This window comes from Trichosurus vulpecula, chromosome 6, assembly GCF_011100635.1.
Source record: "Trichosurus vulpecula isolate mTriVul1 chromosome 6, mTriVul1.pri, whole genome shotgun sequence".
Lineage (NCBI taxonomy): Eukaryota > Metazoa > Chordata > Mammalia > Diprotodontia > Phalangeridae > Trichosurus > Trichosurus vulpecula.
Genome location: NC_050578.1, coordinates 263,110,688 through 263,128,781, shown reverse-complemented (window position 1 = coordinate 263,128,781; position 18,094 = coordinate 263,110,688). Strand labels below are relative to the sequence as shown.

Below are 18,094 nucleotides of genomic sequence, written 5' to 3'. Positions count from 1 at the left end.
TAGAGTGAGAGAAATAAAAAAAGAGACAGAGAAAAGGAAACAGAAAAAGAAAGATGCATTTGCTTACTAAAGTAAATCAAGGAACCTAGAAGATTTTAAAATTTCATATATCTTCCCCATAGTGCTAATAAGTTGTTTTATTAGCTTAACTCACTCTCCCTCTCTCTCTCTCTCTCTTCATTTAAAAATGTTCTCTTTCCACATGGTTTAAAATATTTTGTAAAAGTTAAAAGGTTTTCCTTGTATAAGTGCAATCTGGATCTCTTGACAGTCTACAAAACTCAGAAGACATAGCATCAAATGAGAAGACATTTTATACAAATATTAAGAAATAAGAATGAATGGCTCTATGGGTATGATTGATAGTATAACTGTTTCTTCATCTTTATGATATAGATTCATGGAATACTAAATTTATAAGATACTTCAGAGTCTATTATAATTGGCACTGGAAAAACTCCTCCACTGGTGATGAAAGTTCCTTTACTTATAAATGTTTTACTAAAACATGTATAGTTAGTTGTTGCAATAGGGTCCATAGTCCAGTGCAACCCAAGATAATCCATTTCCCTTTGAATGGCTCTTTTTATTAAGAGATTTCTTTCTTATATCAAGCTTAGAGTTGTTTCTCTGTAATTTTAACCCTTTCCTTATCCATGTGTACACACACACACACACACACACACACACACACACACACACACAGCTGTATAGGAGCAGTCAGGTGGTCCAGTGGATAGAGTGCCAAGCCTGGAGTCAGAAGACTCATATTCCATAGTTCAAACCCAGCTTCAGACATTCACTAGCTACAAGTCACTTAACCCAGTCTACCTTGGCTTCCTCATCTGTAAAATGAGATGGAAAAAAAGTATCGCAACACTTCAGTATCTTTGCCAGGAAAACTCAAATGTGGTCACAGAGAGTTAGAACCAATTCAACTGAATGAATAATAAATTAAATGGACGTATGTATTTATATACGCGTGTGTAGGTATATGTGTGTATGCGTATATATAAATACACATCCATATATGTGTGTATCTGAAGATATGGATTTGCTTTAAAAGAGTATAGCCATAAGTGTGTACATATATATAAATTCACATGTCTGTACTTATGTATATATAATATGTTTGTATGTATACACACATATACACACAGAGATATATACATACTGTTGTTGTTGTTACTGTTCCATTATTCAGATGTGGCTGACTCTTTGTGATGTCATGGACTTGTTCATAGAGATTTCTTGACAAAGATACTGGAGTCGTTTGACGTTTCTTTCATCAGTGTGTCTGCATTTTACACATAGGGATCTGAGGCAAATGGGGTTTAAATGGCTTGCCCAGGGCACAGTTAATAAGTGTCTGAGGTCATAGTTGAGCTCAGATTTTCCCATCTCTGGGCTCAGTGTTCTATCCACTATAGTAACAAGCTGACACTAATGTGCATAGGTATGCAAGCATATACATACATTTGTCAACATGGATGTCTACTTTAGATGCATATACAAATGTACACATACTTTATGTGTATTTGTGCTTATATATGAGTACATATATAAATAACATACATTGTGCATACATATATACATTAGATATAACATGTAGTTTATATATATAGTATATTGCATATACTATACATTTATATATACTGTATATAATGTACAATGTATATGTGTGTATGTATATATGTGTGTGTGTGTATACACACACACACACACACACACACACATACACATACACCTCTCTCTGGTGTGTGTGTATACAAACATATATGAACATACATAAAATATATTTGTAACATACTACACATAATATATATTTATATCTACATAGGTTAATTTTCTAGGTATAAACTGTATATATTCACATATACTTACATTGTTTGTATGTGCACATATATCTACATATGTACATAGATCCATACATATATATGCCATATGCAGAATGCAGAGTAAAAATATATTTAATACACTCCCAAAACTATATGTTTTAATATATCTAGCATTAGATACATAGATAATATGCCATATATGGTGTATACACTCGAATATATACATGTACATGTTTATGTTCATGTGCATATGTACATTTGTGCATGTATATGCATATGTAAACCTATGCATGTGTGTGTTCATATGTATATATGTGTGCATAAGATGTTTCTGGTATACAGTTGTGTATATAAGCATAAACATTTATGTGTAAGTATTTATTTTATACATACATATAGAACATTATGTGTGTGTGTTTGTACACACACACACATCACCCTATACACAGTACACTAAATATATTTCTTATATACATTTATGTTATAGATGTATGTAGATATGAAAACACAGTATACACTTTATGCTGAGTATACACTATATTTGTGTATAATGCTCATGTATAATATATATACAGTATCCAATGTGTAGGCAATAAAGAAGAAGAGGTCCTAATGAAAAGAGGAAAATTTTTTCTCTCGGTATCTCAGACACATAGTGAAATGAAACCCATATTTGACCAAGTTTCAATGAATAGGTTTGTTGTTCATCCTTTGTTCTCAAAGAGGACCAACCACATCAGGAGGGTGATGTCATGATTTACAAGTGAACTGAATTCAAGTAAGGCAGAGCTATGAAAAGTCCTCAGCATCACTTTCTCCTGCAGAGTCCAGCGGCAAGACATTGGTCAGGATGACTGGCAATAGTCTCCTATGAATAGGCATGCCTTACTCAAAAGAAATAGAATTGATTAAATGTTACATGCCTATTAGAATATTTCATAATCAGGAGTCAGAAAAAGGTGAGCATGAGAGGGTATGTATTTATAGCTACATGAAGAAATAAACATGAATTTGATATGTACATGTAGGAACATGGAATAACAAACACATTACTGGACTGTACTGCAGATCACATTGACAGAAACAGGGAAACTATAATACATTTGGAAACAGGTCATAAACAAGGAATGGAGATCCAATATATTGGTAAATGAATTTCAGTTCACCAGACACTCTCTCTCTCTCTCTCTCTCTCTCTCTCTCTCTCTCTCTCTCTCTCTCTCTCGTAGCAGAGTGACAATGTCCAAGGGACTTTAGGGTATGTCAGTTGGTCAGATGTCAAAGGGCAACCAAAAGGCCAATACATTTTACAACATAGTGGAAGAGCAAGTGATAAGGCATGGGGTTCCTCCATCTTGAGCAGTTGGTGATGTATTACCCATCCAAGTGCTCTTCTTTTCTTTGTGGAGGACTATGCAGATCATTCACTCAGATCTCCCCCTTTGAAACCAATTTGGGGACAGAGAAGAGCAATATCTTACTGAAAGTCACCCAGGAAAGAAATAGTAGAATTGAGATTCAGGCCCATATCCTCTGATTCATAACCATGTGTTCCCGGCACTTCCACTATTCTTCCACATACTATAATGTGCCTTGCCAAAACATAGGATAATTATTCCAAAAGTTTCCTTTTGGAGTAGGAAGCTACAGAGGAGAATGTTTGGTCTAAGATACTGGGGGCTGCATTTCTCCCTATATTTGAATAGTAAAAACTCAATGGAATAATTGGTTAATTCCCTCAATTATAACAATGAAAATGACTAAAAAATACCACTCCTTGCTAACTGCTTTTCTCCGTATAACAATATGATGTAAAGAATGAAAAATAACATCATTTCTATTTTAAAATGAGGAAAACAATATGAGGAAAAGAAGTAACCTTATAATAATCAGAAATTTAGGTATCACAAGATATAAGGGGTCAATATAGTCCCTTGACTCATGCATAAGGATTTGTCCTCATTAATAGTTGTTTGAGTGATTGGACTTTGAGCCAGAAGACCTTCTCTCTCATTACAGAATAATACATGTCATGGGAGAGTAATGATCTCAAGAGAACACAGAAGGGCAGGAATCATTTCTTCTAAAAAGGAGGGCTAAATAACTTCACCTAAAAGATAATTTTTAGAAGGGAGCTGGGTTGCCAATGTGTGGTTTCTTGGTGCTTTTTTGTATGTTGTAATGATAAAGGGAGATGAATTGTGGAAAGACTGTTGAACTTGCAGTTATGAGAACCTCATTTTCAAATCTTGACTCTAGAACTGAACAGCTTTGGAATTTCAGGAAAAGTAATTGAGATCAGTTGAGTCTTTGTCTCTTCATCTAAAAAAATCAGAATTTCTGTGATACCCATATTAGAGTAGTCTTGAAATAAAGTGCATAGTTTGGTAAACATTAAAGTCTCTTATGGATGTAAGTTATTATATGCTTCTATTCTTTTCAGCACAAGCATTGAAGGAGGAAGGAGATCAATAATATGACCATTCCATCTAAGAAAAGTAAGTGTGAACTCTTTTGCTTTCTCATCTTCAAGTTCTTCGGTCTGATGGGGATCTGAATGATCACTTATCTATGATCTTTGTGACAACATTAATTTTATGATCCTACTCAGAGATAGAGATTCAAGAAAGAGAGTACCCAGGGAATAAAAGATTCTGTTTATCTAATATTCCAAATACATCTACCAACCAAAGAATGTGTGGGGGAGGCGAGAGACTTCAACAGTACTCACCAAAGTATCTAAATATAGATATTCATGTAGTTTATTTTATAACTGCATCACTTTTTCGGCCATATATCTTTTAATCTGCAGTCATTTCTCAGAACATTCCACCCACTTAATTTCCCATTTAACAAAGAAAAACAGTTAAGTGAAGGCAAACATCTGGCCAACCACACATAATAACTAATTTAATATTCTACATTTGCACTCCTCTTAACCCACACTGGTCAAAGGATGGAAGTAGGATTCTGTTCTCCAGGACCAACCTCCTGTTACTGTTTCCTCTCCCCCCCGCCCAAATTTACAATACAATGATTAAGGCTTAATAAGAAATGAGGCAGAGAATGGCCTCTTTACTCTTTAGCAGGGCCAAAGTTTATGAAGAGTTTGGTGGCTTTTCATGTGTAGTTTCAATTGCTTTGGCAGAATGCTTGGATTAATTAACAGCTTCACCACTGGAATATCATTATTCTTATTGTCTTACTGAAGCTCCCTAATTGACTATTTCTAAACTTTTTTCCTCTTAGACAATTTGCTGGGTATAAGGTGAAGACAGAGTTGTATTTATCCTTTTTATTATTAGTGATTTACTTGGATGGTGATTGATAATTTATAATACTCCTTTGGATATTATTTGACACATTAACTATTAGGGCATGGATGCTAATATTCTTTTTTTTCCTAAATCATATATTTGTGTGTGTCTGTGTGTGTGCATGTGTGCACATATATACATATATACACATATACATATATGTGTATATGTATATGTATATATGTATATATACGAGTATGTGTGTATAATATCAGACTTTAATTAAAAAAATACAATTTCTCCCAAAAATAGTTTATTTTTATTCAAATTTCACTCAATTGTTTTCTGTATTTTTTAATGTAATCAAAATTGTAGATATCATAGATGTTGTCTAGGTAGAAGAAGTCAGCTAGGTGGAGCAGAGGACAGAGTATTGGGACTGAAGTCAGGAAAACACATTTTGGTGAGTTCAGATCAAGCCTCAGACATGTACTAGCTGTGTGAACCTAGGCAAGACACTCAGATCTATTTGCCTTGCTTTTCTCATCTGTAAAAATCAGGTTAAATGTATTTCCCTCCATCTTATTTCCCCAAATATATCCTATACTCTCTCTCCTGTAATCCTCCCTCCTCAAAAATGTTTTGCTCCTGACTAACACTTCCCCCAATCTGCCCTTCCTTCTATCAACCCCCCTTCTCTTATGCTCTTCCTCTCCTACTTTCCTGTATGGTAAGATAGATTTTTATACCAAATTTGAGCCAATTCTCATAAGAGTAAGGTTTACTCACCCCCCTGCTATTCTCCATCTTCCCCTCCACTGTAAAAACTTTTTCTTGACACTTTTATGTAGGATAACTTACCCTATTTTACCTTCTTTCCCTTTCTCACAGTTCTTTCTTCTTTCTCACCCCTTAATTTAATTAATTAATTTATTTATTTAATTTTTTTTTTAGATATCATCCCTTCATATTCAATTCACACCTGTGCCCTCTGTCCATATATAAATTGTCTTTTGCTTAAAAAGTATTTCACCCCATCCTTTTGTGGATTCTTCTGCTCCAGGAATTATTTTGTGGCATTATTAAAAGGTATTTGGAAGGGTTTGGGGAAGAGATCAGGGGAGTTTCTGCCTTTTTGCTTCCATCTGTGCTCCCTGTCTGAAATAATCTTGATTTTAGCCTTGGGGATAGACAGTGTTGGTAACATTCAAACAGCACTCAAAGGCAAGATGAAGCAAAGAAAATGACATGTTTTAACCTTGCTACACAATTTCTGCATGATAGAGCCAGAAGTAGCATTCAAGGCCAGTCAACTTCTTCCAACACATAAATGTATACTGACTTCTTACTCATTGTCACAGAAATAAAGGGTATGACTAAATGCAGAAAGGCAGGGATGCCATTGGTGTATTTGTTGATCTAGACTCAAAGGTCTAAAGATGGAAATGATCTCAGAGGTCACCCCTCAAATTGCAGAAGAAAATGAGAATCAGAAATGGCAAGTTAATTGCTGATTACACTATAAGTAACAAGATTAAATGTTAGGATTTGAACTTCTTTTCTGAATGCAGACCCAATGTCTCTTCCATTGTTATTTGTTTCCACATAGAACAATCCAAGCTGGCTAGAGAGGTAGTATATTGGAATTAGAAGACTCTTTTTAAAAAGAAAAGTACAAGTTTTTTTTTTTTTTTAGCTTCATAACTTCTGTCCATATTTAAATCAGTGATATCAGTCTTCTTGGCAACTACCATCCTTTAAACACATAATACTTTCCTAATACGCCCTGATTACCTCCACCTCCTACACGGAAGAGTTATACCTGGACTATGTCCAGTTCAGGCTCAAGTTGAAATAGATGAAATATTATAATTTACTAATCTGCTGTTTCATTCTTCCAGGAAACAGATTTCAGATGCATGTTGCAATGCAAATGAGCTAACCAAGTTTCCATATAAAAGTGTTAAAGGAGACTATAGTCTGATAAATGAAAAGATATTTGCTACAACTACTGGATAAATCTCTAAATCTATCATTTTAAGCATCTCTCACTGAGGTAAATATTTTAGGTGACTACATATTCCTGAAATCATATCATAGAGGAAATTTGTTCCACCTAACAAATTTTTATTGAGAAGCTGCCATGAGTAAGACATAGTTTAAAGAGACAAAATTGTATGAGGCATGATGTCTGCCTTTTGAGGCTTAGAATGTAGTAGGAGGCACAGGATAGAAATATGGAAAAGAACACAGGTTAAGCAGATGGCATTCACTAAACACCAAACATCTGGTACGGATTCTATAATATGGTAATTTCAAAAAGAGAGAAAATATATACAGCTGGATATGGTCCAGAAAATTTTATTCAAAAGAATGGGAGGAAGTAAGGTGCACTCTGAAAAAATGATATAATTGTAATAATATGAGAGAAAGGCAGGGAGGGAGGGGGGGAGAGAGAGAGGGAGAGAGAGAGAGAGAGAGAGAGAGAGAGAGAGAGAGAGAGAGAGAGAGAGAGAGAGAGAGAAAAAAAAAATAAAGGTAAAGTTAGACACATTGAAAAATACTAAGCAAAAAGGAATATCTTAATTGGGATAATTCACAGATTCACAGTATGTCTTTTTTGTTATATACCGTACCTTACACAGATGCTATAATTCCTGCTGTCTGGACATTACTACAAAAAAAAAAAAAGAAAAGTTTGGTGTGTGGTAGGATGGCTTTCCCGTTGGCATTGATGAAATTAAGATTCTACATATTATATTAGTTATTTTTCTCTGGTTGCAAATTTCCATCCAAATATGCATGGTTCTTGGTAGATAGGAAGCACTTTATAATCACTTATTGAACAATTTTTACTTTTCCCCCAAAGAATAGACAAGGTCTTAAAAGATATAACAGATGATGTTGGGGAGGGGGATTAAATCATAATATATTAAACCTGGGAAGGAAGCTGACAGATCACATAATCTAAACTTCCCTTATTTGCTGAGAGAGAAACAGAGGACCAGAGAAAAAAGTTATTAGCCAATTTTGAATTTATTATTTTCACAGGCCAAAGAAGGACACAATGGCAGAGGACAATGTCACAGTTGTGATGGAATTCATTCTCCTGGGATTTTCTGATCTTCCCAAACTCCAAGGGATTCTCTTTGTGATTTTCTTAGTCATCTACCTAACTATATTGATAGGAAATAGCCTCCTGATTTTCTTAACCAAGATTGACTCAGGTCTCCAATCTCCCATGTATTTTTTCCTTGGAAACTTTTCTTTTTTGGAAATTTGTTACACATCAGTCACTCTTCCCAAAATGCTGGCAGATCTCTGGACACAGAAGAGAACTATTTCATTCCTAGCCTGTGCTGTACAAACTTGCTTCTTTTTTATTCTGGGTGTTGCAGAATGCTTGCTCCTGGCTGTGATGGCTTATGATCGTTATGTGGCCATTTGTAAACCTCTCTACTATCCGCTCATCATGAATCACAAGGTATGTGTCCAACTGGTTATAGCTTCCTGGATGATTGGGGTCCCAGTATTGATAGAGCAGACATACCAGATTTTCTCTCTAAACTTCTGTGGTCCTAACAAAATCAATCACATCTTCTGTGATGCCCCACCTTTATTCAAATTGGCCTGTGGAGACACATATAAGATAGAAGTCTCCGTGCATGTTGTTGCTCAGCTATTCATCCTAACTCCTTTTCTGTTGATACTTGCATCATATGCCAAAATCATAACTACCATCTTGAAATTGCCTTCTACCTCAGGAAGATCCAAAGCCTTCTCCACCTGCTTCTCCCACCTCATGGTTGTGGGCTTATTCTATGGGTCTGGAAGTATCGTGTATTTTCAGCCAAAATCTGGTCACTCAGCAGGATCAGTCAAAGTGTTTGCTCTTTTCTACACCACTGTTACCCCAATGTTTAATCCTCTGATATATAGCTTGAGAAATAAGGATGTCATTGCTGCACTGAGAAAACTACTTCCAAAATGAATCAAGTCATGAAGAAATTAGCTAACTATGAAAACAATGGTTTTCTCTTTTTTCATTCCATAATTCCTACAAAAGTGCACATTTACTTATTTTTCCATTATGGTTAAAATTCGCTGAAATGAGAGCCCTTCAAGGATTCTATTTGAACACCTGCCTAAAACTGCCTTTCTTTTGCTGGACCAATGTTGAATAATTTGCTGTTATTTAAATGATGATGAAAATCAACAAATACTTTTAGTTCAATCTCACTATGATTTCTACAACTTTCTTAGCAACAGATAAATTTACCTCTAAAAAAAAAATGTGTGCTGGAAAATGAAGAGAGGGAGGGAGGAGAGAGAGAGAGAGGGAGAGAGAGAGAGAGAGAGAGAGAGAGAGAGAGAGAGAGAGAGAGAGAGAGAGAGAGAGATCAGTCAGATTTGTAGGCAGAGACAATGACAAGGAGTTAGAGAAACAAAGTAAACCAAAAAACATAGACAAAAGTGGATACTGGAAAAAAAATGGAAAGACTAATTTGCTTGCAAGGGTAAATTCAGGAATCTTGAAGCTTTTAAAATGTAATTTCCCTTCACCATAGTGCAGTTGGATTGTTCTGATTATTACATTAATCATGTGCTTTTAGAGCAAATCACTGTATATTTTGATTTAAAACTGCTTTCTTTCTGCACGTTTTTTTTTTAATTCTGAAACAATGGAAAGGTGTTCCTCTTCTATGGGCATTATGGGTATGGGTCACTTTGCAGTCTATCAGAAGACAGAATTTAATGAGGAAATTGCATTTTATACAATTATAAAGAAATAAGTGAATGACACTACGGCTATGTTTGATAGTATAACAGGTTCTCTACTTTTATGAAGTAAATTTACGGAATATTAAATATATAAAAACTTTGGAGCTTATTTGCTAAAATTTGTACTAAAAATAAAAAAAAATACTCCTCAAGTGGCAAGAGTCAGACTTTTCACAAAATTTTTTTTTTAAAATATCTAGTTAGTTGTTGTATTCAATTTGTTATGAAATGCCTTTTTTATATCAAACCTAAAAATTGTCTCTCTGCAATTCTAAACATTTTCTTATTCATTATGCCCTCTTGACTCAAGCTGAAAATGTCTAATTGCATTCCTTCATATCAGAGGCTTTCAAATTCATGAACACATCTATCATCTTTCCTTTCAGTCTTCTCTACATTAACCACCCCAGTTTCTTAAATCAAAACTTAAATTGTATCAGTGATGAGGTGATGGGACCTGGACCCTAAAAGAAAAAAAAAACATGTCTTTGAAAGCAACCAAGTCCCTCAACTTTCCCATACATTTCATCAGTGGAATCACTGAAGTCTTGCCCAAGGCAACTAGCCCAACCCAGCTCACCTAGATCATTAGCTTACTTGCCAGTTCTTTCATAGTTGCCTCTTGCCCACCCCAGACTACTTCATTCCTTTCACTATTGCTCTTGGACCACCCAGGGCTGTGAACCACTCCTTAATCCCTTCCAGATCTTTTCACTATCCCTTTCTTTTGTATATAAATATCAGTCTCACCCCCATTAAGTTGCAGATTCCCTAAAAATTTCACCTGTTCCAATTAGCTTTACAATAAACTTAGTCATTTGACTGTAAGGAGGTTTCTGTACATGAATTCATTCCAGGCAGATGTAGTCCTGCACCCTTACATGTTGGGGTTCCCAGAAACCCCAAACTGAATCATCTTGAAACCCCACATTTCAATATTCATACTATTCTGAACTCTTACTAGCTTACTAGAAGTTTTTTCTCAAAAGTGGAATGCAAGATGGAACATCAAATTTCCGGTGATGGTCTGACAGAGTGTGCTTAAATATGAGTTCTGGGATCTATTGATGAGGGTTTGGGGTGAGAGGTGCTCGACACCCCAAAGTACCGACACGCCGGGTCCTGCCGAAAGAATTCGACTCAAGCTTTCTCAGCCAAGGGGAAAGATAAAGTTTATTAAGAGTTAGCCAAATAAGCCTGCCCGGAGAGATCCCACCCCTTGCGACGCCTGTAAAGAAAAAGGGCCAGACCCATCTGAGCTAGATTGGTTCTGACCACCTTCATGGAGGCAAGATGGAGATTATATACACCAAGGTTGTGGGAGGGATTGAGGGGTGGTCTGGGGTGACCAGAAGAGGGGTCTAGGGAGGGACTTAAGGATGAGGTCAGACTCCAGGGTGGGGGAAATAGCTGAAGGCTATATGGAAATGACAGACCATAAAGGGCTAGGGTAACCAGCTAGGGTATAGATATTTTGATCAGGATTAAGGATGGGAAACAGGATTAAGGGTGGGAAACAGCTGGACAATAGACAACTGGGCAAGGTAGGCTTTTGGGCTTAATGGTTGTAGCCTCAGGCCAAGGCCAGGTCGAGTGGGAAGATTCAAGGAGAGTTCAAGGGTTCAAGGGGTTCCCAGAGACTATGCCCTCATCACTATGACACATTTTATGCTGCCAAAGATTTCAGTTGCTTCTACTGCCATAATGTTTCTTTATTGACAGTGAATTTGCAGACAAAAAAAATCCATTTGGCTTTTTCTGTCTCAATTTGTTAAACTAAGTTGATATCTAGTCACAGCTCAAAACACTTTTCAGTATTGCAAATAAAAAAAAAAGTTTTTTTTTTAATCCAAGCACAAGTTTTTATTATAGCTCTAATTAAATCACAAATTCTAATCTGAATACATCCTTTGTTTTTCCCTTTGTATCTGTTGATTTCATCTACCATTAGCCTCTTGAATATTTTGTCATTTTGAACCAGAAAGTGAGATGATCCAATTCATCCAGCATGTGGGCTCTTCTGTATTACCTTGGTTGCTTTAAGGATATAATCAAAATAAAGGCCGTGAATGCTTTCATTTTTTGTCAGTAAATGATATATGAGATATTATAGGCAACATGAAAAATAATATTTTAACTTCTTTTTTTGTAATAACACACTCTCATTGTCTTTGTTTCTAGATGTCATTCTCTCTCTCTCTCTCTGTGTGTGTGTGTGTGTCTTTCTCTGTAATATATCAGTGGGAATATTTTTGTCATTTTCATAGCAAAATTTTAAATTACATTTGGAATAGTGGGGCATATTCATACACACAAAAGCAATGTATTATCTCCTTTGCCACAGCACAGCACAATCCTTCAACATTATTGCAGTCTAGTGACATTTTTATAAGTTTTTTTGGATGTGAATTGATATCTCAAAATCATTTATTTCCTTTTTTTTTATTTTTGGGGTGTTTTTAGCCATATTTTAAGTGGTTGTTAACAATCTGCAATTTTTCTTTTAAGAATGACTTGTAATCTTTGGGAATTTAGTCATTGGAAGTGAAAGTCCAGTACAGATATGCTAATTTCCTATTTCTTTGGAAATAAGATCCTTTACAGATATATTTGTTTTAAATATTTTTTTCTAATTGATGATTCCTCATGCTTATCTGAATTCTATTTGTTTTTTATTCAAAATATGTCAATTTAATGTAATAAACTATAACTTTAAAAATCCTTCAACTTTATGCTCTTTTCTCAACTCTTCCCTTGGCTATTGAAGTAGTTTCTTATCCTTGAGGTGAATATAAAGTAGTTAAAATAAATAAGAGTTGTGGTAAAATCCGGGTCCTTCTGGAACAACTGAAAAATATCTGAAGAAAAATCCCAGGATGAGATTTGGTCCCAGTGAAGAGTAAACACCTCCAGGCTAGGTCCTGTGGTTTAAGAGTAAACAAAAAACTGCAAGCCCCCAGGTTAGCTCAGTAGTGAGGCTGCCTCAGTTCCAGGGGCAGGAACTTTTACCCCCAGGACAATGAAATGAGTTGAGCATTTGAGCCTGGGAAGATGGATGGAATCTCTCCTGACAAGGAGTACCAGACCCTGCTGTGCTGTGGAGACATGCTGGGGCCAAAAAGGAACCAGCACAGGCCTGGTGAGTGTAGAAGCAGTGGAATGGGGATGATGCTGACTGTGGGTAGCTGGAGGAGGCTGCAGGTCTTGGTTTGAGCTCAAGGTAAGAGAGGAGGTCTGAAGCAGAATCTGAGACCAGATGTACCACCTCAATACCCCAGGACTAAGATATTACATTTTTTTTTAATGCAGTGGCAAAGTAAATAGAATCCAACCATAAAACATTACTGCAGGAGTAGAAAAGACTGGGGTTCATCTTCAGAGGAGGGTACTGAAGCAAAAAAATCCTCTTCTACCCCAAAGAGTAAAATCAAATGGTCACTTGCTCAAAAAGGATTCATAGAAGAATTAAAAATAAAATAAAATAAAATGAGAGAGATTGAAGGAAAAAACAGCAGCAACAACAACAACAACAACAAACTAAGAAAAGACCAATCCAAGAAAAACAAGAAAAGCAAGTCAACGAATTACAAAAGGAGATTCAGAAACTTAAGAAAGAAAATGACCCTTTGATAATCAGAATTGGGCAAGGGGAAGTCAGCACAGTTATAACAGATAAAGAAATAATAAGACAAAATATAAAAAAATTTTAGAAAGAGAAGAAAGTGAAACATCTCATAAGAAAACAACTGATCTAGAGAACAGAACAAGAAGAGAAAACATAAAAATAGACTACCTAAAAGCTATGATGAAAAAAGAATACAAAAAAACAACTAAAGAAAATTGTTCTGCAGCATTTGAACAAGAAGGGAAAGTAGAAATAGGAAAAAAAAATGAGATCCTGTGAGGAAAACTCTCAGGAATATTATAGTCAAATTCCAAAACCCACATCTCAAGTATAAAATATTATGAGCAACAATAAAGAAAAAAAAACATTTTAAATATGGCAGTGCCACAATTAGAATCACAGAAGACTTAGCAGTGGTGGTACTAAATGTCTTTGAATACTGTATATCAAAGAGCAAAAGAAGTGCAGTTTCAGTGAAAATATCATTCTCCACAAAGCTAATTATAATCCTAATTGAAAAAAATGACATTTAATGAATTGTCAGACTTTCAGGACAGGGTTAATACAAAAAAACAAACAAACAAACAAACAAACCTGAACTTAATAAAAGATTTAACATACAAAAGCCAAGAGAAACATAAGGTACATATCAAAGACTGATAACAAGGCACTCAATAAGGATAGACTGTTTACTTTTTTATGTATGTAAAATCTAAAATGTATGTTTAAGATTATTATTAGTAATTGGGTAGTTCATAAAAAAGTAATATTGGGGTAAACCTGAGTATGATATGACTTTAAAGAATAAAACCATTTAGGAACAGCTAATGAGGTGTGAGAGGGAGAGCCAACATAGAGCAATTAGATGATGGAGAAGGGATTTTATTTCTGGATATTACTTTCCTTAGAAATCGATTAGAGAGGGAAATATATATAAATGGTGTGTGTGTGTGTGTGTGTGTGTGAGAGAGAGAGAGAGAGAGAGAGAGAGAGAGAGAGAGAGAGAGAGAGAGAGAGAGAGAGAGAGAGAGAGAGAGAGAGAGTAAAAGTTTTCTAAATTCAGAAAGAAATAAAATGCCAAGGGGATAGGGAGGGCAGAGGAAAAGACAGGGATATTTAGTGGGGATGGGGAAAGAATAGATCAAAGGGGGGGGGGGTATAGAAGGGTGTTTAGATTAATGGTAATTGGAGGATAAGGAAGGAATCCTGGTGGGGGGTGGGGGGGACTAGGTTAAGTAATAGAAGGGCAAAGTAGGGGGTAGAAGTAAAGTAGAAGAGTTAGGAGGGATAGGAAATAAGAAATATGTACAAATATAGAAACAAAGATCAGGAGTAGAATTTGTTAGGGAAAGTGTATGTGTATATATGTATGCTCAATACAATGTGTAGTATTTATCATATAGGCTTTTTTGAAATGGAAATTTATTGATATATATTTTGAACTCTTTCTTACATTCTGTTGTGAATATGATATGCTTTTTTGTATTTAAGTTTCAAAATTTAAGTTTATAATATGTTTCTTTTTCATTTCTTATTGTATATTTAAGTTTTAGTAATAAAAAGGAAACCTAAATTAAAAAAAAAGGTGCCTTAAAAAAAAGAGTACAGTACCAGAAAGACCATGTGGGTCTAGAAGACATTAAACTGTATTACCAAATTAGGTGATAAAATATAGAGTATGTTTTACTCTCTCCTGTGCTATTCAATGACAAGACCCAGAGTATTTTAAGACATTGGCTGAGCAGCTAATAAGGTCCAGTGGTCATCCATTTCACCAGATAGATTAGTTGTTGATTGCTTGCCTATCCAACTGTTGTGAATAGTTGTAGCCTTTATTTGGGGTTCAGAACTAGAGACATAATTTACAACAACATCCTATTTTTAAACAAACAGAAATAATTTACCCAAGGTCACAAAGGTAAGAAAGAGTAAAGATAGGATTCATATCCTTGTCTCCTGATTCATAATCTAGTATTCTTAAAATATACGAGATGGAGGTCAAAGAAAGAAAGAAATATCCCACAGCTATGAAAATTTACAGAATGGTAGAACCTAGTTCATCTTTCTTCCCTTGATTTCAATTCATAGAGGAGTTTTCCCAAATCTATCTCATTTCTGATATCCTTATACTACAATATTTATTTAAAGTCCCATATAAATATGCATTTAATTATACACTGATGATTACCATTTCCATTCTAGGTTTTGAATATTTGTTTCATTTCCACAAACAATGCTCTGAATATTTTGGTATTTGTGGGAATTTATCTTTCTCTCATTGTCTTCCTTCCTATATATGTTACAGTAATGTTACTGCTGATACAAAGAGAGTAAATCATTTATTAACTTTTCTTGCAAAATTCTGAATGGATTTTTAGAATCTTGCATCAATTAATAGCTTCGCCACAAGGGTATCGTTGTTCTTGTCTTCTTGCTTAACCTCTGATATTTACTACAACTATTTTTTTCCCCATTTAACCAATTTAGTGGGTACAATGTCAAAGAAGAGAGCTGTTTTTAACATTACTCCTCTTTCAACGCATTGAGTGCATACATGTATCTTCCCAAGATCTGCTGCTCATGGCATGTGGTGGCATGAACATAACCAATTCTGTATTTTATAGTGAGATGATATAGAGAAGAAAATTTAGTTCAAGATATCAGGGGTGCTTTATTTTTCTCAATACGTTGAATAAAAGAATTGAGTTATAATCATTTATGGTAATAAGTAATGTAGCTAAAATACTCATGCCCTTTCTAATTGTATTTCTCATGAAGATGCATTAATAGAAGGAATATAAAACAGCATAATTCCCATTTTGCTGATAGAAAAACTTAGGTTGAGAGATGAATCAAGATTGTGCAATGGTTAAGCAGTTAAGAAGTTGCCGAGTGAAGGATGCAACACGGTCTCATGGCTCAAAGCCCTAAATTTTTCTATGGTTTTAAATTAGGTGTTTAGATTACTGGACTTTGAGCCAGAATACTTTCCATCTCATTAAAATGTGATAAGTAGCATGGGAAAAGAATTATCCCCACAGGGTTATGAAAGGCAGGAACCATTTCTATTTATAGACTACAGTGATTTTGATGAAAGACCATTTTTAGAAGTGAAAATGATCCATTTTTGCAGAGTATGGCTATGGCTTGTGTTATATTGTAATTCATAGGTGAGAAATAGCCTAGTAAAGTAGCAAATAAGCAGTAATGAGAGCACTGAGTTCAAATCTTTTCTCTGAAAATTATTGTGGAACTTCGGGCAACTCTGTACAATGGGAATACCTGCACTACCCCTGCACTACCCCTACCAAGTGTTGATCTGAGCTTAAGATAAAATAATGTATGTTAGCATCTCTGTAAACATGAAAGAAGTTAATAGAGGTGACTCAATATATGCCTATATTATTTTAATATATTCACCAGAGAAGGAAGCAGCTGAGTATGATTTAATTCTGTCTGAGAGAGGTAAGTGTGGACTCTTTTGCTACCTCTCCTTCTGTTTCTCTCACTTGAAAGGGTCTAAAGTTTGGATTCTCAGTGATCCATGAGTTCCCAATGTCTGAGGAGTGAAAGGTTCTCTATATAGAATATACCCTTGACCACTTTACCATCCAGGGTATAGGAGGGGAACTCTTCATCAGCAGACACAAATGTGGCCAAATAAATTAATTCATGTTACTTATTTATAACTACTTTTATTTTTCTGGGGGTTTCATGACTTTTATTTTTTTAAGCCACAGTAATCTACCAGGACACCACATCCAATTAATTTCCTTTTTGTCAAAGAAAAAAAAAAGATTTAAAAAAAGGCAAGTATTAAAGCCACCATGTCTGATCACTCATCTAATATTCCAGAATTGTACTCCCCCCAACCTTCATTTCCAGCAGTAGGAAAACAGACTTTGTCTTCTGTTCTCTAAGACCAAGATTTCTTAATGCAATTAATCTCATCTGAGTTTCCTGTTACTGTTGTATCGATTTACCATATGGTTGAACATAGTTTGACTTTGTTTTCTTATCAATTCATAGAAAAAATCTTTCCCAAATTTCTTTTATTTCTGATTTTGTTATTTGTTACTACAATCTTTAATTAAAGTCCCATATCAATATATTTTTAATTATTCACTAATGAATACCCATTTTCGTGCCAGATTTTGAATGTTTATTTTGCTTCCACAGAAATACTATGAATATTTTGGTATCTGTGGGAGTCTTTCTTTCTGTCATTGACCTCCTTTCAGTATATGTAATAGTAATAAGACTGTTGATACAAAGTGAGGGAATAGTTTAGTGAATTTTCTTGCAAACAGATCTTGGATAAATTAACAGAATCATCACAAATGTATCATTGATCTTGTCTTATTGCTGGAAGATTCAAGGAAGCATAAGAAGGTAAATATGACAGTTATCATAAGTTACTCAATGGAGGTCAACTTTACATTCCTTTATGGAAAGCTTACACATGTTACTCCAAAGAAATTCATTATTATTAGGGCACTTAGAAGGCACTTATATACACATAAGACATAAGCGTGAGATGATAATATTGAGATACTCTCAAAAAAAGAAAAGAAAAACAATGTAGGGGTGAG

At 35.0% G+C, this 18,094-nt stretch overlaps 1 protein-coding gene across 1 annotated transcript; it reads left to right on the top strand.

Moving 5' to 3' along the window:
• Positions 1–8,153: 8,153 nt before the first annotated feature.
• LOC118854019 (olfactory receptor 10AG1-like) lies at positions 8,154–9,086 on the top strand. The gene has a single exon (XM_036764326.1). It carries the CDS (start codon positions 8,163–8,165, stop codon positions 9,084–9,086), a length of 924 nt encoding a protein of 307 aa, XP_036620221.1. The 5' UTR covers positions 8,154–8,162.
• The last annotated feature ends 9,008 nt before the right edge of the window (positions 9,087–18,094 follow it).